This window comes from Mixophyes fleayi, chromosome 4 (assembly GCF_038048845.1).
Source record: "Mixophyes fleayi isolate aMixFle1 chromosome 4, aMixFle1.hap1, whole genome shotgun sequence".
Lineage (NCBI taxonomy): Eukaryota > Metazoa > Chordata > Amphibia > Anura > Limnodynastidae > Mixophyes > Mixophyes fleayi.
The window spans coordinates 50,191,181-50,213,802 of NC_134405.1; the positions used below are offsets into that span (position 1 = coordinate 50,191,181).

General features: G+C 42.6%; 1 protein-coding gene across 1 annotated transcript in view; it reads right to left on the minus strand.

Moving 5' to 3' along the window:
• Window positions 1-22,622, minus strand: part of LOC142149798 (perlucin-like protein) — a 53,327-nt gene that overhangs the window by 9,871 nt on the left and 20,834 nt on the right. Inside the window, exons 3-4 of the mRNA XM_075205105.1 lie at window positions 14,894-15,010; window positions 13,861-13,902 (exon numbers count right to left, since the gene is read on the minus strand). Of these exons, the coding sequence (XP_075061206.1) occupies window positions 13,861-13,902; window positions 14,894-15,010 (159 nt within the window). The remainder of the gene's footprint in view (window positions 1-13,860; window positions 13,903-14,893; window positions 15,011-22,622) is intronic.

The following is a 22,622-nucleotide window of genomic DNA, read 5'->3' on the forward strand; positions in this document are numbered from 1 at the left end:
GGTGGTAAATCAGTAACGAAATCCATACTAATATGGGTCCAAGGCTTGGACGGAATGGGTAGTGGTCGCAGCAACCCTGCTGGAGTTCTGCGGGAGGATTTGAACTGAGAACATAAATCACAGGAAGCAATAAACTCTTTGACGTCTCTCCTCATTGAAGGCCACCAGTAACTACGAGAGAGAATCTCAAAGGTCTTATGTTCACCGGCGTGTCCAGAAAAACGAGAGGCATGGAACCACGAAAGGATTTTCCTCCTCAGAGTAGGAGGCACGAGGGTCTTCCCAAATGGTAGCATTTTGGTGGATGAAGCAGCCAGAGAAATACATTTGGGGTCTAGAATAGCATGGTTGGGAACCTCTTCTACATCAGAGGACGTCACAAAAGCTCGAGATAGAGCGTCAGCTTTCTTGTTCTTAGCAGCTGGTTTGAAGGTTATAATTAATTCAAAACGGGAAAAGAAAAGAGACCATCTTGCTTGACGAGGGTTCAAGCATTGAGCAGATTGCAAATATGACAAGTTCTTATGATCCGTGAAGATCGTCACCGGATGGCGAGCTCCTTCCAACAAGTATCTCCATTCCTCTAATGCAGCTTTGATGGCCAGCAACTCCTTGTCCCCGATAGTATAGTTTTTCTCTGCGGGCAGAAGACCCCGAGAGTAGAAGGCACAAGGATGTAATTTTTGTTGCTCCGAGCGTTGGGAGAGAATAGCTCCTAAGCCCACATTAGAGGCATCTACTTCTAGGAAGAAGGGGAGTGTCACATCAGGTTGTCGCAGAATGGGAGCAGACGAGAAGGACTCTTTGAGGATTTGAAAGGCTTGGAGAGCCTCAGATGACCATTGCTTAGTATTAGCCCCTTTCCGAGTTAAGGCCACAATGGGAGATGCAATGGATGAGAAGTCTTGAATGAAGCGTCTATAGTAATTGGCAAAACCTAAAAAACGCTGGATGGCACGAAGAGTAGTTGGCTGAGGCCAATGTAGTACAGCATTTACTTTGTCTGGATCCATCTTCAGGCCAACTCCGGAAACTATATACCCCAAGAATGGAATCTGGGGTAACTCGAATGAACATTTTTCCAATTTACAGAACAACGAGTTTTTCCGTAGTCTGGAGAGGACCTCTGCCACATGTTGGTGATGAGAAGGCAGGTCCTGTGAGAAGATCAATATGTCGTCCAGGTAGACAACGACACATACATATAATAAGTCCCGAAAGATCTCATTGATGAAACCCTGGAAAACCGCGGGGGCATTACACAGCCCGAAGGGCATTACTAAATATTCGTAATGCCCATCTCTGGTGTTAAACGCGGTCTTCCATTCGTCACCGGAACGGATTCTAATTAAATTGTAGGCACCACGAAGATCCAACTTAGTAAATATCCGAGCTCCCTTGATGCGATCAAATAGCTCAGTGATCAGCGGAATGGGATACCGATTCTTGATAGTAATGGCGTTGAGTCCACGAAAATCTATACAAGGGCGTAATGATCCATCCTTCTTTTTGACGAAGAAGAACCCAGCTCCAGCGGGAGAGGTGGAAGGTCGAATGAACCCACGCTGGAGATTCTCCTGTATGTACTCAGATGTGGCTTGAGTTTCAGGTAACGAGAGAGGATAGACCCGACCCCTGGGAGGAGTCTTGCCAGGTAGAAGGTCGATCGGACAATCCCAAGAACGATGAGGAGGAAGACGTTCAGACTGAGCTTTATCAAACACATCGGCAAATGAAGCATACTGAGGAGGGAGTCCCGGGGAGGAAGATGAGATGGAAGATTGCTGTACTTTAAGAGGAATAACTTGAGAGAGACAACGATGGTGACATTCAGGCCCCCAAGACGTAACTTGAGGGGTGCGCCAGTCAATCTGGGGAGAGTGACATTGAAGCCATGGAAGGCCTAAGACAATCGGACTTGTCGTAACTGGAAGAATTAAAAACGAAATTTCTTCATGGTGTAGTACACCAATCTGAAGAGTTACTGGAGACGTACTCTGGGTGATGAGACCATTGATGAGACGTGATCCATCTATAGCCGTCACAGTAATGGGTGTTTTTAAAGTGATCACTGGTAGGGACCATTGATTCACTAGTGATTTAGAAATGAAATTTCCTGCTGCTCCGGAATCAATCAATGCCTGTGACTCAAAGGATTTGGTAGCAAAGGAAATCGTAACATCGAAAGCGCAGACTTTAGATTTCATAGACAATGGAGAGGACTCCAGGGACCCTAACTTCACCTCTCCAGAACTAGTTAGGGCCTGGCATTTCCCGATTTCTTAGGGCAAGAACTGAGCATATGTGTGGAATCAGCACAATAGATACAGAGTCTATTCTTTACTCTTCGTTTCCTCTCTTCTAAAGATAATTTGGAACGTCCTATCTCCATGGGAATCACAGAAGGTGAAACTGGACGAAATTGAGGGTTTAAACGAAGAGGTGCTTTAGCAGAAGTTGTTTTCTCAGATTCTCTTTCACGAAATCTCATGTCTACACGATGGCAAAGAGAGATCAAATCTTCTAGTGACGAAGGAAGCTCTTGGGTAGTCAGTGCATCTTTAATTTTATCGGAGAGCCCCTGCCAGAAGGCGGCAACTAATGCTTCAGTGTTCCACTGAAGTTCAGAGGCTAAGATCCTAAATTGAATGACATACTGTCCTACTGTATGGGAGCCTTGTCGCAAACGAAGAATGCTGGAAGCAGCGGAGGTCACACGACCTGGTTCATCGAACACACTTCGGAACGTGGAAATGAATTTGGCACTATCTTGTAGAATTGGATCGTTTCTTTCCCACAGAGGGGAGGCCCAAGCCAGGGCTTGTCCAGAAAACAATGAGATAAGATAGGCCACTCTGGAACGATGGGTAGAAAAATTTTGAGGTTGGAGTTCAAAATGGACTGAACATTGGTTAAGGAAACCTCTACAAGTTTTGGGGTCCCCGTCATATTTTGACGGAGTAGGCAGGTGAAGCGTAGGAGCTGTAGACACCTGGGATGGCACTGGGGAAACGGAGGAAAGCACAGGAGCTTCAATACTAGCTGTAACAGTCTGTCCAGATGTTCCTTGGGAGGTTAACGATTGGTAACATTGAAGTAACAGCTGTTGGCGAGCATCCTGTTGCTCCACACAGCTGACCAGATGCTGCAGCATCTCTTTAGCAGTAGGTTCCGTATCTGGGTCTGTCATGGCCTGATCTTACTGTCACGGGCACTAGGAGTCTTTACCCAGGGATCACCAGGTGATAGGCTTACCAGAGCAGTATAGGTGGTAATATGGTACTCTGGTAGCAGGGTGATCACGGAACAGGAAATAGCAGATGATGAGATGCTCAGGAAAGTCTATGACTAGCAGCACTGGCAATATGGAGGTAGTAATACACGAGGAACTGTATGGACAAAGGACACGTGAAGGTAGTCAGTGGTCTGCGGTAGCAAGTTGTACCACTGCTATAGTGAGGAGGAATGTCCAACAGAAACGAGGAGGTGATGAGAGTCAGCGGTCTGCGGATAGCAAGTTGTACCGCTGTCTGAGTGAAGGAATGGAATCCAAATGGAGGTATCCGGGGAGTCAGTGGTCTGCGTTAGCAAGTTGTACCACTGCTATGTGAGAGGATACTGGAGCAGGTGAAACTGGAAACAGGGGTCAGTGGTCTGCCACTAGCAAGTTGTACCACTGAATATATATGTGAGGAGGTGCACGGGGAGAGACTGCAACACAATATATACACGGGCACCTTGACTTTGATCCACAGTAATATGCACAATATAAATGTATAAATGACTGAACAACACTGCCAATATAGAAAGTCTCTTGAAGTAATCCAGCATGAGATAACACAGTCAATGATGGCAATAGACTCAGCGGATAGTACACTCCAGAGGAGAACCAACACAGTCCAGCAAGGTATGCAATACACAGCACAGTCAATGGGAAGTATGCATACCGTGGTTCAGGAGAAGGCAGTCAGACAGAAGTGCAGAGATACCTGAACGGCAGGAGGCCGGCAGGATGCAAAGTCCCTGGATGGGTGAAGCGGTGGTCTAGCAGGTGCAGCGCACAGGTAGGTAGACCAGCAGGGAACCCAGGAAGGCGTGGAGAGCGGATCAGCAGTAGATGGATGCGTAGCGCTGAGAAGTAACAGCAGCGGGTCTCTGCGGGAACACGGAGGTAGCCAATAGCAACCAGCAGGTGCAGTAACGATGGGACACCAGAGCAGAGTTGAACTGGAACAGTTGATCACGGAGAGTAGCGGGTAGCAATAGTGGCAGCAGACTCAAGGAAACACGGTAGAGTTGACAAGGACTGAAGACTGAAGCGCACAGAGGCAGCGGATAGGAATCAGCTAAACAGTCACGATGAAACACAGACGAGTTGCAGGTTGAAGACTGTAGTGCACGGAGGCAGCGGATAGGAATCAGCCAAACAGTCACGATGATGAAACACAGACGAGTTGCAGGTTGAAGCCTGTAGTGCACGGAGGCAGTGGATAGGAATCAGCTGGCAGTCACAATCATGAACAGGTGAGTGGATGTGGTTGAAGCCTGTAATGCACGGAGGCAGCGGATAGGCATCAGCTAACAGTCCCAATGATACATGGTAGAGTTGAAGTGATTAGAAGACTGTAGTGCACGGAGGCAGCGGATAGGAATCAGCTCACAGTCACGATGATACAGTAGATGGTAGAAGTGGTATGGGAACCACAGTAGCAGAAGTGGTTTGGAAACCACAGAGGTAGAAGTGGTTTGGAAACCACAGGAATCAGCAGGGCTGAATAAACAAGGAAACACAGGAACACCTTCAGAGACTCATGAGGAATGAGACTCCAAGATCAGGCAACGTGGTGTTGACCACAGGTGCTTAATATAGGGAGGTTGCCTGATCTGCCAATTAAGTTAAAGGAACATACACTGAAGGTTTGGAAAGGGCTGCGCATGCGCAGTCCCTCAGGATGGAGGACGGGCACGGTTCCTAAATGTCCGGGAAGAAGCACTCACAGTCCGGTGAGTGACATAAGGTTAAAAGACACTGAGGGAGATGGGACAGTACTGACTGGAATTAAGGCTTCTGCTGGATTGAAGTCACTGAGGTAGAAAGGAGCCTTATGAAGTAGCCAATGAATGCAGGAAGCCTTGAGGTGACTGAAAATGTCAAAATTGGGGTGGCACTGAAGCTCTACCACTAAATCAGTCATGGTGAGATAGATGTCCCAAGTTGCTTATAGAACAATTCTCTCTTGTACTCTTTGTATGCTTATCCCAAAGTCTTTCTTACTGGATACCGTAAGGTTAGTTAAATGATTATTGGTAGTGATTGAAAGACCATTTGGTGGAGTGTTAATAAAACTAATAGTTTGGTTTCATTGATCTCTATGTAGATGGAGAACCTTACCCACACAACATTAAAAGAGAGAGGGGCTTAAACTATAATTATCCCAAACAGGTGCTGCACCACTAGGGGTATTTGTGGTCTCTTTATAGAATTTGTTCAGTACCAGCGGTTTCAACAGGGAATATGAAATACATTTTGGACTGGAAGGGAATATGGTAAGTCCAACTTCATGGTGGGTACCCTGAACCTTAAACTCTTTGTAGATAACCTGTCTCCTACTGGGACTGGTCATTGTCTTTAGTTGGCAGCTTTTTTGTAACAAAGAGAGGTTTATAAAAATTTCTGCTTGGTTTCGGACCAAATGATCGCAAAATTATGAACTACAGTCTCCACTGGGGGAACAGCTGAGTTCCTTAGGGAAGAGAATTCGGGCAATATGGGATGGGTACCAAAAACAATGAAGAAGGGAGTAGAACCAGAGGACTCATGCAGATGATTATTGTGAGAAAATCCACACATGCTAGTAAGTTGCTACAGTTGTCCTGATTCTCAGAAGCGTAAACTCCCAGGAAAAATGCTAGGTCTTGATTCACCCTCTCTATCTGCCCGTTTGTCTAAATTTGAAGAAGAAATTGAGATTGATTCCCAGGTCCTTGCAAAAGGCCGTCCAAAACTGGAAAATAAATTGAACACCTAAGTCCGAAATGATTTCTTGTGGACAGCCGTGGAGGTAAAAGATTTGTTTAATAAAGAGGGTGGCCAGGGTTGGAGCGAAAGGTAATCCTTTTAATTAGTACAAAGTGAGCAATTTTAGAAAAGCGGTCAACTATTATCCAGATGGTGTTCAAGACTTTGCTATCAGACAGGTCTGTAATGAAGTCCATGGAGATGCTGGACCATGGTTTGTTGGGGATAGATAATGGCCAAAGGTTATCCAAGGAAGTCTGCCTGGGAATTTTATGCCACGCACAGATAGTACAAGATTGGATAAATTGTTGGACATCCTGAAGAAGAGTGGGCCACCGGTAGTATCTAGAATCTAAAGAGAAGATATTTTTAACCTCTGCATTTCCTGCTAATTTTGATCTATAAGTCCAACTGAGTACTTTAGAATGGAATATGACATTCAGGAAGGAGTGACCAACTGGTGGCATTTTAAGTGAATTACCGGTTAGTGCTAAGATGCTGGTTGAAACCAAAGTTTGTTTAGGATTTGGAGTGGTCTGAAGATCCGAAGTGTCAAAGAAACAATAGAGTGTCAGCTCTCTGATTCTTGGAATCTGCTCTGTAGATCAAATTAAGATTGAAACGAGTAAAGAAAAGAGATCATCTTGCCTGCCTGGGATGAGACAGTGAGCTCTTTGGAGGAAAACCCACAGGAATGGAATTTCACTGATGGATCATTTTGAGCCAGAACCTCCCCAACCCTCTGGAAGGAGGCATCAACTTCTGAAAAGAATGGTTGAGTGATGTCTGGTTGAGAGAAAATTGGCAAGGTGGACAAAGGCTTTTTTATGGTTTGAAACGCAGAGCATGCCTCTGGTTTGCCTCTCTCCTTTGTGAGGAGCTCCTTTATGAATAGGGCAGTAATGGGTGCTATAACTGTAGAGAAATCCTTAATAAACTGATGATAGTAGTTAGCAAATCCCACAAATCGGAGAATAGCATTAAAACCCGAAGGTTGAGGCCAATAAAGGACAGAAGCCACTTTCTCTGGATCCATCTTTAGACCTTTTCTGGATGCTATATAACCAAGGTATGGAATTTTCTCTTGTTCAAAGAGACAGTGCAGACAATGGTACCAGAAAACACTGTGAACCTCCCTACTTGGTCGTGGTGAGTTTTCAATTCCTTGGAAAAGAACAAAATATCATCAGATAAACGACTATACAGTGGTATAAAATCTCATTCACAAATTCTTGGAAGACTGCCAGCGCTACTGAGACCAAACGGCATCACCAGGTATTTACAGTGACTATTGCATGTGTTGACGGCAGTCTTTTATTCAATACCCTGAAAGATTCTAATGAGAGTGTTACCACCTAGTAAATCTAGATTAGTAAAGATTTTGGCCACGCTTATGTGGTCACAGAGTTCAGAGATGAGAAGTAAGGGGTAGTGGTTCTTTATGGTTATGTCGGTTAGCCAAAGGTAATCTATATCGGGACTGAATAATCCATCCTTTTAATGAAGAAAAACCCCTTCTGGAGAAGAACACTTGCAGATGAAATCACGCTTGCGATTGTCTGAAATGTATTCAGACATGGCCTGAGTTTTCGGGCAACGAGAGTGGGTAGTCATGACCACAGGAAATGGTCTTCACAGGGATTAAGTCTATGCTGCCATCCCAAAAATGGTGAGGATGCAATTCTTTGGCTGCGGCCTTACAAAAGACAACCAGAAAGGAAGCATAGCAGGGTGGATAGAAGAACTGGAGGACTGGGTGTGGCAAACAGATTTGGAGAGTCCCGGAAAAACTGATTGAAGGCTCAATGAGCAGCAAGTCGCTAGTGAGGAAGCTGGAGTCACAGTGGAGAGTTGTGTACTAGCCAGGTCAGAAACCATGGAGGGAATGCCCAGGCAAAGGCCTGCCCATACAGCAAGGAGATCATGTATGCAACCTTTGCCCTTTCAGAAGAGAAGTTTCATGGGGAGTACTCGAACTGGACTGCACATTGGTTGAGAACTCCACAACATTTATTATGTGTCCTCAGAAATGCACTGTGTGTACGCTTCTACTCCTCCCCCGTTGTTAGGTAGGGGGCGGTGCCATTTTTCAGAAGTAGAAACTATCCAGTGTAAACAGGTGCAGTAGTAACTAGCCTATTCCTGAATTTTGGACAAGCCTGATGTACAGAAGTGCAATAGAAGTTCTGAGGAGTAATCAGAAAGGCAGTCAGGGTAGCTGAAGTCAATCTGGAAGATCCAAATGGAACCGATACATGAGGCAGTGGAATAGGCCAAGTCAGAACTAGGAGATCCAAATGATGTCAGTACAAAAGGCAAGAGATTAGTCAAGAAACAGGTCAGGAATAGGATAGCCAACAGAACTAGGAGCACCAAGGGTCAAGAAGTAATAGGGAACATGCCAGATTACTAGGGGAGTGATCTAATACTCTGGCACTGGACCAATGTCAGAGACTGCCTTATGTAAGATATGGAGAGTCAGTGACATCAAACTGACTGCCAATACAAGAACCAAAGAATCGTCCTTTTGCCTAGCAACCGGACACCCATGTGCGGGGTAGTGGCTGGAAGAACCGGAAGTTGGGTCTCGCAACCATGCACTAACAGCAAGAAATAGCACCCACGCCTGTCCCCACAGCAAAGAAGGAGAGCAGGAATGATGCCTGACACACAAGATGCAACTGAATCTCCATACAGATAATGTTGTTCTCAACTTTCCTCTGTTCTTCAAATCATTCAGCTCACCCATGATCATTTCAGTTTCTTAAAGAAAAACAAATGAGAATATATTGAAAATGGTTTAATATCCAAATTTTCAAATTCTACTTCATGTTCCTAGTCTCATAAAAATCAGTGTTATATTCAAAAATTATATATTGCATAGGCAGTTCATTGTTAAAACATATTAGGTTATTGTTTTTCTTCATTCTTGTGTATCATCATCATCATCAGCTATTTATATACCGCCACTAATTCCGAGCGCTGTACAGAGAACTCGCTCACATCAGTCTCTGCCCCATTGGTGCTTACAGTCTAAACTCCCTAACATACATGTGCACAGACTAAAATTGACTAGGGTCAATATAATAGCAGCTAATTAACCTACTAGTATGTTTTGGAGTGTGGGAGGAAACCGGAGCAGTGGGAGGAAACCCACGCAAACGTGGGGAGAACATACAAACCACACAGCTAGGGCCATTGTCGGGAATCAAACTCATGACCCCAGTGCTGTGAGGCAGAAGTGCTAACCACTAAGCAAAAGTGCTGCCCATCATATTACATTGGACTCCATAATGCTCTGCATGATCAGCATAACCATAAATGTTTCAAAGCCAAATTCATAATTGACACATTGCACTAAATACAGTTATATTAAACCAGAGCCGTAACTAGGGTGGTGCGGGCGGTGCCGTCGCCCAGGGCGCAAGCCCGATGGGGCGCAGCAGCCGCCCGCTATCTTCCCCTCTGTGCTACATAGCATAAAAAAAAAAAACTAAAAAAAATGTGGCCCCTCCCCCGACTCGCGGCACCCCCCCACCCCCGCGACTCGGGGGGGGGGGGGGGTTGGTGCCGTGAGAGGGGGGAGGGGCTAGTGTGGTGGCTGGTCCATGAAAGAGGAACTATGAAAAAAACCCCGGTTCCTGTCACTGCACCATGCTGTCAGTGCAGAAGAGCCAACACTGTGGGAAGTTGAGAACAGACCAACAGAAGTAAGTGAGGGGGATCTGTCAGCTCCGTTAGTTGTTCTCTCCCTAAGCACTGGTCTGTTAAATCTCTGCTTCGAGGACTGGTCCTCCCAGCATCCCCAGATCCTCCTGATAACCCTGCATTCCACCAGCACTCTCACCTCTGCTCCTGATAACTGTCTCCAGTGCCCCTCCCAACTCTCGGTGCACTGTACCGTACAGAGCCCCCATCATTGACCTTTCCTTGTCCTGCACATCAGTTCCCTCTGTTCTATCCAGATATGTTTCCCTTCCTCATGATCCCTGACACCTGTCAAATCTGACTCCTGGACCCCCGAAATACAGCTGTAACCTCTGCACCCTCTCCATCACAGGAATGCTCTCTGTATAGTATGGCGGTCACAGGAATGCTCTCTGTATGGTATGGAGGTCACAGGAATGCTCTCTGTATAGTATGGTGGTCATAGGAATGCGGTCTGTATAGTATGGTGGTCACAGGAATGATCTCTGTATAGTATGGTGGTCAAAGGAATGCTCTCTGTATAGTATGGCGGTCACAGGAATGCTCTCTGTATGGTATGGTGGTCATAGGAATGCTCTCTGTATAGTATGGTGGTCACAGGAATGCTCTCTGTATTGTATGGCGGACACTAGGAGGCTCTTTATATTGTATGTGTGTGCGTGTGCACATGTGTGTGTGTGTGTATATATGTGTGTGTATATATATATATATATATATATATATATATATATATATATATATAATTATTCATTTAGTGTGATGGTGATAAGGGGGCACAATGTGATAAAGATGGCTCCATGGCACGGTGTGATAAAGGAGAAACTGTGATGGAGGGCACAGTGTGATGAAGGGACAGTGTGATACAGATGGTGCCATTACAATTATGTTTTAATTTGTTTCAGTGAGTTTTATTTCAAAAACCAATTCATTTTTTTATACAGCTAGCATGTGACAGCTGCATTTAAAGTACTTTGATTCTATGGAGGCTTATTACATAAAGATCCTTACAAAGCCAGACCGTGAAGAATGGGGAGGGAGGGGGCTTCAGTGCGGTCTAGAACTTGTAAAGTGCTAGCCACGCCCCCACAGTAGGTTGACCACGCCCACTCGACTATTGACACTCCCACTTAGATTCTTAGATCCAACAAAAGGAATAGACAATGCTTTAAAATTGTCAAAAGCAAGTATATATTTAATCACAAATAGTACAATCACACATGTATGAGAACATATTAAAAATTAACCATTCTATAGCCGGCCGGTCTATATCAAAATGATAATATACAAAGCGGGTCTTCACAATTAAAATCATATAAAAAAACTGATTGTAACCATGCTGCACTCAGCGACAGAAGTTAGATAATACCAACCCATTCACTCTTTATAGGACAAGATCGTTGTGTGCTTAGTGTCACAGCTAAAACGGGAATAATGAAAAAGATATCTCTTTGTATCCAGAATTAAGGACTATAGTACAACTCGAACCATAGAGGCAATCACCTCATTGTCAGCAGCAGATAATTACTCATTAGATGTTAGAACTGCAGTTCGAATATGACAGGTTAATCAGCTCCCTCTTGGGAATAGATGTTACTATTATAGTTGTAAGAGCTGCAAGACACATACAGCAGCGTACTTCTTACCAGTCTTCGTCTTCTACCCTCCGGAGGGAATTACAGTCACTGGTAGCACAATATATTCCAAAAGCAATCCTACTATTAATCCTGGATCGCGGTTTTTTGCAGTCGGTATACCTCAAGATAGTCCAGATGGAGACAGCTCGTCAGCGGGAGTTGAACAAGTAGGATTCCGGGTCAAAATCTCTTGTGTTGTCCAATGTTTAACTGGTATGGACAAGTCGATGAAAAACAAGAGGATTAAGGATCTTCGCTCCAGCGTATCCGTGGTAAATTATAACCGACTCTGATGTATATCTTATCCGCGTGGTAGTAGGATGCAATCGTTGACCTCTCACTGACGCGTTTCGTGCCCGTTCTCTGCACTTTCTCAAAGCTCAGACTCAGTGCTACCAGTGACTGTAATTCCCTCCGGAGGGTAGAAGACGAAGACTGGTAAGAAGTACGCTGCTGTATGTGTCTTGCAGCTCATACAACTATAATAGTAACATCTATTCCCAAGAGGGAGCTGATTAACCTGTCATATTCGAACTGCAGTTCTAACATCTAATGAGTAATTATCTGCTGCTGACAATGAGGTGATTGCCTCTATGGTTCGAGTTGTACTATAGTCCTTAATTCTGGATACAAAGAGATATCTTTTTCATTATTCCCGTTTTAGCTGTGACACTAAGCACACAACGATCTTGTCCTATAAAGAGTGAATGGGTTGGTATTATCCAACTTCTGTCGCTGAGTGCAGCATGGTTACAATCAGTTTTTTATATGATTTTAATTGTGAAGACCCGCTTTGTATATTATCATTTTGATATAGACCGGCCGGCTATAGAATGGTTAATTTTTAATATGTTCTCATACATGTGTGATTGTACTATTTGTGATTAAATATATAGTTGCTTTGACAATTTTAAAGCATTGTCTATTCCTTTTGTTGGATTCCCCAGTAAGCTTTATAGAATCATACCATAGGAGGTCTCCGCAGCACAACCTGTATGTTTGTTTTTGAGGAATTTTTTCATACCTCCTCTTATGACATTGCTGTCTTCGATGCCCAATGGGTGACAACATGTCACTAAGGTCTTGGCCTACATCCAGTCAGCAGGAGTGACAATTAGGCCATAAAAATGTCAAACATAACTTTTTAAGCCCACCGAGTAGGCTGAGCTAAAGTATGGCTGTGGATAGGCAAAGTGAAGTATATACTTAATTGGCTTCACCGAGCACTACCACAAATTTGTGCCTCTATAAGTACCCTTGCCATACCTCTGATTTAACCACAAAAAGTTTGCACAAACCATAGAATGGTCACCAGAATGTGAGAGGGCATTAAGTCTTCTCAAGAGAGATTTCTGGTGTAGACTGATGCTTCATCAGGCGGGGATTGAGGTGCCCTGAGCAAGGTGAGTGACAATGTAGACAAGAATGCATAGATACTGTGTAAGCTATTTAGACGAGAGGCAGTGTACAGTATCGAGAAGGAGTGCTCAGCCATTGTATGGGCACTCAAAAGAGGTTGTTGCAATGGAGTCTCTCCCTACAAGCAATTAATTTATGTTTCTCATAAAAAGGTCAATGACAAAGCAAATGCATCTTGATTATCCCATCGGCATAAACAAGACCCGGCACCTTGCCCCAAAAAACTCTCCCATGGCCCAAACCTTGCCTCCTCCATAGTTAACGCAGTGACAGAGATTTAAAATGGGAATGATTGTGATGAGAGATCTTTTTTTAACAGAGATAAACCCAACTACACCCATTAGTCAAAAGCTAGAGATATAAGATATGGGGTTCTTTATACTAATTTGAATAAATATTGTTGTTTGAATGTATGCTTGTTTGCACCTAAATATGTTGCTTAATTGAGTGACCATTGGGCTGGGCGCAAGGAGCACAAGGAGAAAAGGCAGGTTCTGTTGACCCAGGGAATGAAGCACTATTTTTACAACAACAGGTTAAACTGAGGGAGGAAACACATCCCATCCCTATCCACATATACTTTCAAGGTTTTGTTCCCTGCATATACACACCATTGTCTAAAACAGCCCACACCACAACTGACAGTGAGGAGCCAAGGGTGAGACAGTCAACCCCATCACTCCTGGCCAATGCTCAACAAATAAATCCCACCAATAACATATATGTGTGGACAGTCAAAAGTGAGAAGCACATCCCTAGTATTCAGGTCACTGGCAAAATTTATCTTATTGTTGCACGTGTACCCTTCTTGTGTGCCATTGAGTTCAGTTAGTTGTTGGTAATGTGGTAAAATATTTACTATTATTTATAAGTAAAATTAGATTGAATTTACACTGACTAACCACCTAAATGTGTATCTCACCCATGTAACAGTACTCAGATACCCTGCATAAATGTTTGTTAACTAAACACTGGAGTAGGATGTTCTCAGTAGTGACTGTTAGTGTCACTATCCCGGTGGCACTCTGGGATACCCTGTAACTCTTGGATATTGTAACAATAGTGTTGGAGGCTTTTTACCATTATTCTTCAGATGTGACAGGTCTTTAATTATACTGGAATCTGAGGAAGAAACAGCCAAAGACTGAAAACATTTGCACCCACAGAAATGCTAATGTATTATACTAATGGTAAGATAACTGATATGCTTGACTTTCTTGAGAAACCTGAAAATATCATAATAATACTAGCGCTACATACCGACCAATGTTTTTGTAGCGTTTTCACCATTTTTATTAGGTGCATATTGTTAGCCACCTTTTGTTTTGTGTCTAATCCATGGCATTTTAAGTAATAGGCAGTAACCTTATAGATCAGCCACTGTTTTTTTTACTCATTTTATTTAAATAATGACTTTAATTAATTATTCTCTGTGAGTCCTTTATGGCAGGTGAGTGTTTCATTGTTCCTCCTCTGATTAGTCAAGGATAAGTAAGTAAGTAGGCCTGGATTTGTGGCTATGCCACTAAGGTCCAAGTCTAGGGTGGAAGCTTTCAAACACTCTACTCACTTTCCATGTGATTGCTATTATTTTTATAGTGTACATTTGAGATCAAAATTATTTCCATATACTCGGAGAAAGGGAGTAGTGGTAATATTGGGCAGTGTGGTGACATATGGGTACTGGACATTAATAAAGGTTAAACCCATCCGGGTCCCGATGTCTCAAGAAAGTCCAGACTCAGCCCTGGTTCTTAAATGCCCATGTGTTAATGTAAAAGAATGTAATGTATGAAATTGTATTGTTGTCCCAAATGTTAAGTAGTTTTTCCCCAGCCTCAGGGACAGGCAAGCCACTACTGAGGTCTTCCAGTGACCATGAAAAAGCACTAGACCACAGGCTAAATGCTTTTTATACAGGTCTCAGCTCTCCTAGGTGACTTTTGACATCTGTAATAACTTACAGTAGTGAGGGCATTATTTTTTATAATACATAAGTTTTCCTAATGAACACTGAAGTCATGACATCAGAGCCCACTACAAAACTTATTTACAAGAATGTACACATACATTAACATCTCTTGTTATTATCGCTGTATAAACAAATACTCACTGTAAGTAAACAGTAGACTTGTGAGGATAATCAAAATAAGGAACATCAACATCAATATTAAAAGAAGCACTAGGACCAATATAATCTGCTTGCGTGTAGTCTTGCCAGATGGACTCTCTGAAATAAATGTATTTAGTTATAGTGCATTACAAAGCTATTATGTCAAATACCCAGAACTGTTATCATTATTGTTGTCTCAGTGAGTTTATTGGTAAGTTGAAAATAAAATAATATTTTTAGGGAAAGAAATTGTATTAGGCACCTGGTCTCAATTAGAGCAGAAATAAAACTAAAATATATGCATTTCACATATTTTAATTTAAAAGGTTTTCTCAATTAAAATATACTTAATAGCTAAAGCATACCAACCTGTTGAATATGAATCTTCCCCAATTATATCTACGTAATAGCTGTGCATCACCACCTGGTGGTCATAAGTGCATAACTGCAATTTATTTAATTTCATGTTTCAGGGTTTTTTTGTTTTTTTTTCATTTTAAATAAATGTACTTGGAGATCGAACCCTACATACTCACTCATATTATATTGACTGTATATATGCAAACTTCAGCGCAGGATTTACTTTGCAAAAGTCACCTAGCAACTTGTATCTGCAAGCATACAGTCTGTATGTGGTACTTTTAAACTGTGGGCTGTGTGTATATTGAACTTCCTCAGTGACAATCAACACCAGTTTCGGGACAGTTTACCCCTCTCTCATAATCTAATTGTGCAACAAAAAAAATAAAAATGTATTATTATTATTTGCAGTACCATGTTAGCCAGAAAAATCTATGTGATGTTAAATACTTTTGTGTCAAAAAAGACAAAAGTATTATAGGAGTGATACCTTTATTGACTAACCAAAAAAAAAATGATTATATTTGCTATCTTTCAGAGCACAGAGGCCCCTTCATCAGGCAAGTTTACAAATGAATGACTGAGGAAAAGGCACAACATCATTAAGATAAGCGAACGTAATAAAACAAAGGTTTTTGTTACGGATGGAAGAGTAAAAGTCCAAGGAGTTCAGAGATCTGGAGTTATTCTGTTGTGGGGTGTGAAGAGCAAGGGGTAAATGTCATCTTATTTGTTTACTAACAATGTCTTTTTTGAACCTCTGTTCCTGGAATGTAGGGTTGTATTAATTCCTGTTAAGTGCAAAAAAATTCTCACTTATCTCACTAAGGTAAAGGCATACTTACCAACTTTTGAAAGTTGGCTTCCAGGAGCCTGCCTGGGGGAGGTGGGCGTGATGGGGGACGGGGCTCCAAAATTTGCGTCATTTTGGACCCGCCCCTGTGACGTAATGATGCAAACGCGTCATTTTACAGCAGGATGCGGGGCCAAACGCCGCCATTCATGGTGAATCGCGGTGTTTTGGACTTAATTCTGTCCACTTCTCTAGGAAGTGGGCAGATCCGGGAGATTGCGGGAGATCCGGGAGATTGCCACACTCTCCCTGGAGTCCGTGAGACTCCCGTAAAATGCGGGAGTCTCCCGAACATTCCGGGAGAGTTGGCAAGTATGGGTAAAGGCTGACATAGCCTTTTTACAATAGACACATCTTGTTGATAAGGAACATGAGAAACTCCATTTTAGACTTTCAGGTTATGTATTATGCTTCTTATAACGTGAAATCATGGGGAGTAGCGATGCTGATAAAGAAAAATCATCAGGTTTATTTACTCACAGTTAAAGACCCTGAGGGTAGATTTCTTATTTTGGATGTTTTAATCAATGACCATAGATTGTTCCTCTGTAATTTATATGCTCCCAATGTCTATAGCAATAGTTTTTTTCAGAATATAATTAACCGTTTGCAAGCAAATAAGGACTCACATGTTATCATGGGTGGTGTTTTTTGCAGACCAACTCCATTTAATAGATATTTGGAGGACCAGAAACTCCACAAGGCAAGAATACACTTCTCTATCAGCGGCACATGGCTCGACTACTTCATCGTCTCCTCCACCCTGCTTCCTAAAATAGACTGTAGGTATAGAGCCCTTGAGCCTATCGGATCATTTGCTGATCTGGTTCAAGCTTAGTAATCAGACAGTAAGAGGTCTACATATACAATGGCGATTTCCTGCCAAGCTTGTCAATTCGCTAAAATTCCGTAACATGCTAATTGCGGCCTGGCATAAATTCTCAAACAAAAACCAGCAGCATCAAGATGATCCCCAACTGTTTTGGCAGACAGCTGAGTCAGTACTTCGAAGACATATTATCTCTGACATCTGAAAACATAAGAAAGACCAATCTCAATCATACTTAACTGCACAGACCCAACTGACGTCCAAGAATTGAAAACCAATTCCTCCCCTGTCACTAAAAAACTTTATAGAGTGAAGAAAATCCATTTTGACAACATTGTGGCCCAAATTAGTGATTCTCACATTCATAACTCTAAATACAAGTTTTATTAATTTGGAAATAAATCAGGACACCTTCTCTCTAATTTGTTACAGGGAGATAGAGCTCTGAATGTTATTCCATCTCTGCAAGATGGAAATGGGTCACTTGCATTTGATGGGAAAGGGATTGCTGACCTCCTACGGTCATTCTATAGTGATCTTCATACTGAGAAGGCCTACACCTTCCCAATAAACAAACATTTTGTGACAATGACTCTCTAGCATAGATTTTAGAACAACAGGCCGCCTCACTTATGTTCCCATTTACGCTAGAGGAAGTAAACAAGTAATCAAATTAGAACCCATGAAAGCTCCCTTCCTGGAAGGAATGTCTGGTGAATTCTATAAGATCTTGCAGGATCTAATTTGTGAATGCCTGAGAAATGTTCTCAATGACATATTAACAAAAAATCTTTTACCACTACATTATAACTCAGCATTGATTAAATTACTACCTAAACCGGGATGAGATTTAGAGATGTCATCTTCTTATCCCCCTATATCACTACTTAATGTAGACAATAAAATCTTCACAAAATTGTTAGCAGAGCACTTAAAAATGCTGTTGCCACATATTATTCATCCTGATCAAACAGGATTTATCTGGGGAAGGCATTACTTTTGGTCTGAGGGCCACATCTACAGACAGGTTCGCGGTACCGCTATTGGAGCAAAATTTGTGGTTTGTGTTTGTGGCAGAATGGGAGAATGACACTATCTGGGAAAACAACCCATATGCCCAACATATTTTATTGTGGCTTCTCTTCATAGACGATGTGCTCTTTGTCTGGACCTGTTCCTAGAGTACATCAATCAAAATGATCTCAAATTGCACTTTATAGCAAACACCAGTGTCCAGATGTTTCAATTTCTTGATTTGGAAATTTACATCGAGGACAATCAAATTGAAACCAAACCCTTCTACAAAGAGGTAGATTCCAACTCGTACATTCCCTCCACCAGTAGTCACCACAAAAATTGGATCCAAAATATTCCAAAGGGACAATTTACGAAGTTACGGTGGAACTGTTCAAAATTGACAATATGATATACAAGCTAATATACTCAAAAAACACTTTTTAGAAAGGAATTATGACCAAGATACTGTGGAAAATGCATTCAATACTGTCAAAGACACAGACAGGGAAAACCTTCTCATCATGAAAGACAAACAGTCAGAACCCATTTCCATTCCCTTTATTTCTAAGTCAAAAAACATTGGAAAGTGTTGTTAGGTGATGATAAATTAAGAAATATTCTCCCAGAGAAACCAAGGTTCATCTACATCAAAGCGAACAACCTTAGAAAACAATTAGTAAACAGTACTATTCCCCCTAAAACTGCTCCCATGAAAAGTACATGGCTGAAAGAAATGGGAGAAAAGATTCTACTATTGCAACAGGTGTCCACATCCATAACACAAAATCTGTTACATCTTTCCCTTCCCACACCACTGGAGAGGAACATACTATTGACAGCAGACTAACTTGTGACACTGCAGGGATCATTCATTTACTTCAATGCCCCTTCACTCTGCAATACATTGGGAGAGCCATTAGGAAACTTAGTGTAAGAATATCAGAGCACCAAAGAAACATCAAAAAAGGCTTTGATAAACCTAGTGTATCAGAACATTTTGCCACTCATCACGCACAAGATCCCTCTCTGCTTAAATTTATGGGTATCAGAAAAGTGGACAAGCCATGGAGGGTGGGGCTACATGAGGCTTATTTCCAAATATGAATCAAAATGGATTTTCAACAAGAAGACCATATCACCAAAAGGTATAAATATCGATTTTGAGCTGAGGCACTTACGATAAGATCTTGACAACCCTTTAACAGTGCATTCAAAACCCCTTCAAGCAAACCTACAACCACTGACTATCCCAACCCACTATAGTGATGCATGTGTACATCCCTTTGCCGCTTGGCACCACATTACTATACACATCTACACAGTTGCCCCAGTATCTACTACACCATTATAAAAACCACAATTCTCCAAGCACTTTGTGCATCATGTTATATGTAACAACACTACCTTAGAAATATCTACCAGTTTTATATGTTTATCAATATATTGAATAGATAGTACCTAATTTGGGAACTTTGATATTGTGGCAATATTGATTTGTATACTCTATATAAACATGAACGGTAGATTCATCTCGCAGCCCTCAACTGCTGTCAATCACTCAGAATGGTGGGCTGACATAAAATCGACCATCAGTCCCACTGGCTGTATGAACTGACAATTACAGCTGGGACCTATAGGAAGTCTCTATTAGACCAGCCAATCACGGAGAAGTATTGCAGAAAGGCGCTGTGACTGGATTACTTATAAGTAACTTGGTATAAATTTATTTAAAGGAAATAGCGCAGGGTGTTTATTTATATAATTTCCAATGCACTTCTTTTTTATATTGTGTATATTTTGATACAGGGAATCTTTATTTCAGGGGAGAAAATTTGTTTCTTTTTTGTTTTAATCTTGCTAGAGGAAATGCATTACTTCTGATGTATATATCTGATACAATAAGCCTTTGTTTAGGAAGTCTTTTGTATATCTTGGTGTAAGGAAATGCCTTGTTTGGGGTTTGCAATTTTTCTTGGGGAATTCTTTCCTTTGGAGGAAATGTGTATTCTGTATTCTGTATTCTGTTGGAAGAAAGTCGAATATACTGAAAACAAATTGCAGCGCTAAAAACCTGACTGGCTGGTAATAACTAAATATAGATAGTAAGACGTTGTCACGAATCACCATATAATAATATGTATTTAATAATAACAAGCATCATAATATAAAAGCAAAGATACACATCGAAATAACCAGCTAAATATCATCATAGACAATTTCATGAGTGTAACAATGTACATGACCACCCTCATAAAATGTATCACAATATACTACGATCAGCAGATGTATAAAACATAACTATATGTATATCAGCTCTTAGCGCTAGTGAGCTCTAATATAGTTTGTTGGAAGAAAGCATCCATAGGGATCAAGACTGTCATCTCTACCTTGCCCTAAATTTGAGGACTGTGTTGGGAATATTGATGAGCACCTGCAGGGATTTGAAAGGACCTGCAGGCTACATGCTGTACCCAGAGAGGAATGGGTTAAGCATCTGGTGCCCACACTGCAAGGACGTGCAGTGGAGGCCTACCGCAGAGGACTGCGCGAACTATGATATAGTGAAAAGAGCACTCCTTAAACGGTACAATATTACCCCAAAGACCTATCCTCTGAAGTTCCGGGACCTTACAAAGGACCTCCACGCCACCCATGAGGAGTTTGCCAACCTGCTGCTGGAGTCAGCCAGGAAGTGGGTGCGTGGAGCAGGTGCCCAGACCGTGGAAAAGGTAATAGACTTGATGTGCCAAGAGCAGTTTCGCCGATGGTATGCACCGGAGGTAAAAGAATGGGTGCTGGACGGGAAACCAGCCACCCTGGAAGCTGCCGCCCAGTTGGTGAATCAGTATGTGGCAGTGAGGCCACACTGGCAGAAGCGCCAGGTTAACAGCCAACACCAAAGGACTGTACAATCAGGGGGATACCCCTCTTCTACTCACCCCGAAAGCAAGTACTTAATCCTTCGGGTACCATTCGCCAGCCACCGCCCCATGCTGTCCCTGGGAGTTATCAGAGACCACCAGAGCCCAGGCTGGAGAAAAAGTGCTACAACTGCGGGAAAACCGGTCATTTAAGGATGGAATGTCAAACAGTCCCAGCACCCCTGGATGCCATAAAGGAGTCCAGTGGTGGCAGCAGCCTCCTCCTACTGTGACACTGCCTACTGATTCATATTGCGCCAAGGGGACCAATTATTTTACCTACTCCTACATATTTAAGGGCTAGAACTTCCCTTTGACCTCTCTGGTTCCCCCAGACAGCTATTTCTGTTACATATCACATATTAAGTGAGCGCGGTCCCCCACCCATCCCCTTGCATTCAGTGACAAATGTCCTGGCAGTGATACAGCATCTGAAAACTCAAACCCGGCTGTTCTATCATTAGATGCTGAAAAAGCTTTCAAGCTAGTCACTTGGGACCATCTATTTGAGACATTGTGCCGGTTTGGGTTTCCTGACGATTTTGTGAGTACATTGCAAACACTTTGTAAACAACCGCAGACCCAACTTCTCACTAATGGCTATTTGTCTGATGTGTTTTGTATCTAGCAGGGGTCACACCTACTTGTGAATAATATGCTGTGTCACAAATCGGGATCTTAGCCGCACTTACCTCATCCGCCGCTGTCATATCACGGCTACCTGGGTCCCTTCTGGCCGTCTGCAGCATTCCCATGCTCCACACCTCCGTTTGTAAACAAACACATACTGTTTGTTCTGCTGCATGGGCGCGGCCATCTTGGATGCAGTCAGGTGATCATTCCAGACCAACCAGATTCTGCAGCTGTGATCACATGAACCGATCAGCCAATAGTTGTTTGGGACACCCTATTTAAACCTGCTGCTGTGATCTGTTCATTGCCAGAACAACACACTTCTCTCCAGAGGATAGTTCTTGGCTCCAGTGTTCCTGTCTGCATTCCTAAGTGCAGTGTTCCTGACTGCATTACAAGTGCAGTAATCCTGACTGCATTACAAGTGCAGTAATCCTGACTGCATTACAAGTGCAGTGTTCCTGTCTCCATTACTAGTGCACTGTTCCTGTCTCCATTACTAGTGCACTGTTCCTGTCTACATTTCCAGACTGCTAATTCCCCTGCTATATTCTACAATCAGCAAGAAATATGAGCAAGAAGTTCATCCAGGCTGCTAAGTTCTGCTTCACTCCTGCTCCAGCTAGTCCCAAGGGTCCCGAATCGGATCAAGAAATTCAGACGACCGTGACAGTTTGTTCTGGCCCAATGTATCCGCCAGGGGAACATACCCCGAGGGAGGACTCTGTCCAAATATTAGCTGGACGCATTGAGAGACAAGAATCTAACCAGGGGCAAATTTTAAGATTGCTGCAGGATGTTTCTACACGTATGGATACCTTGCAGTTATTCCGCAGTCAACCATCCCATACTCCGCCTGAGCCAGTAATACCTGCTTCACTACCCACTTCATCCGGACTCCATCTTCCCACGCCAGCTAAATATGACGGCGATCCGGAGAATTGCCGTGGGTTTCTCAACCAGTGTAGTATACACTTTGAATTACAACCCGGGAATTTCCCTACTGCACGTACCAAAACTGCTTATATTGTTTCGCTACTATCAGGGCAAGCTCTGGCATGGGCATCACCGCTCTGGGAAAAATCTGACCCAATTTTATCTGATATTGATAGCTTC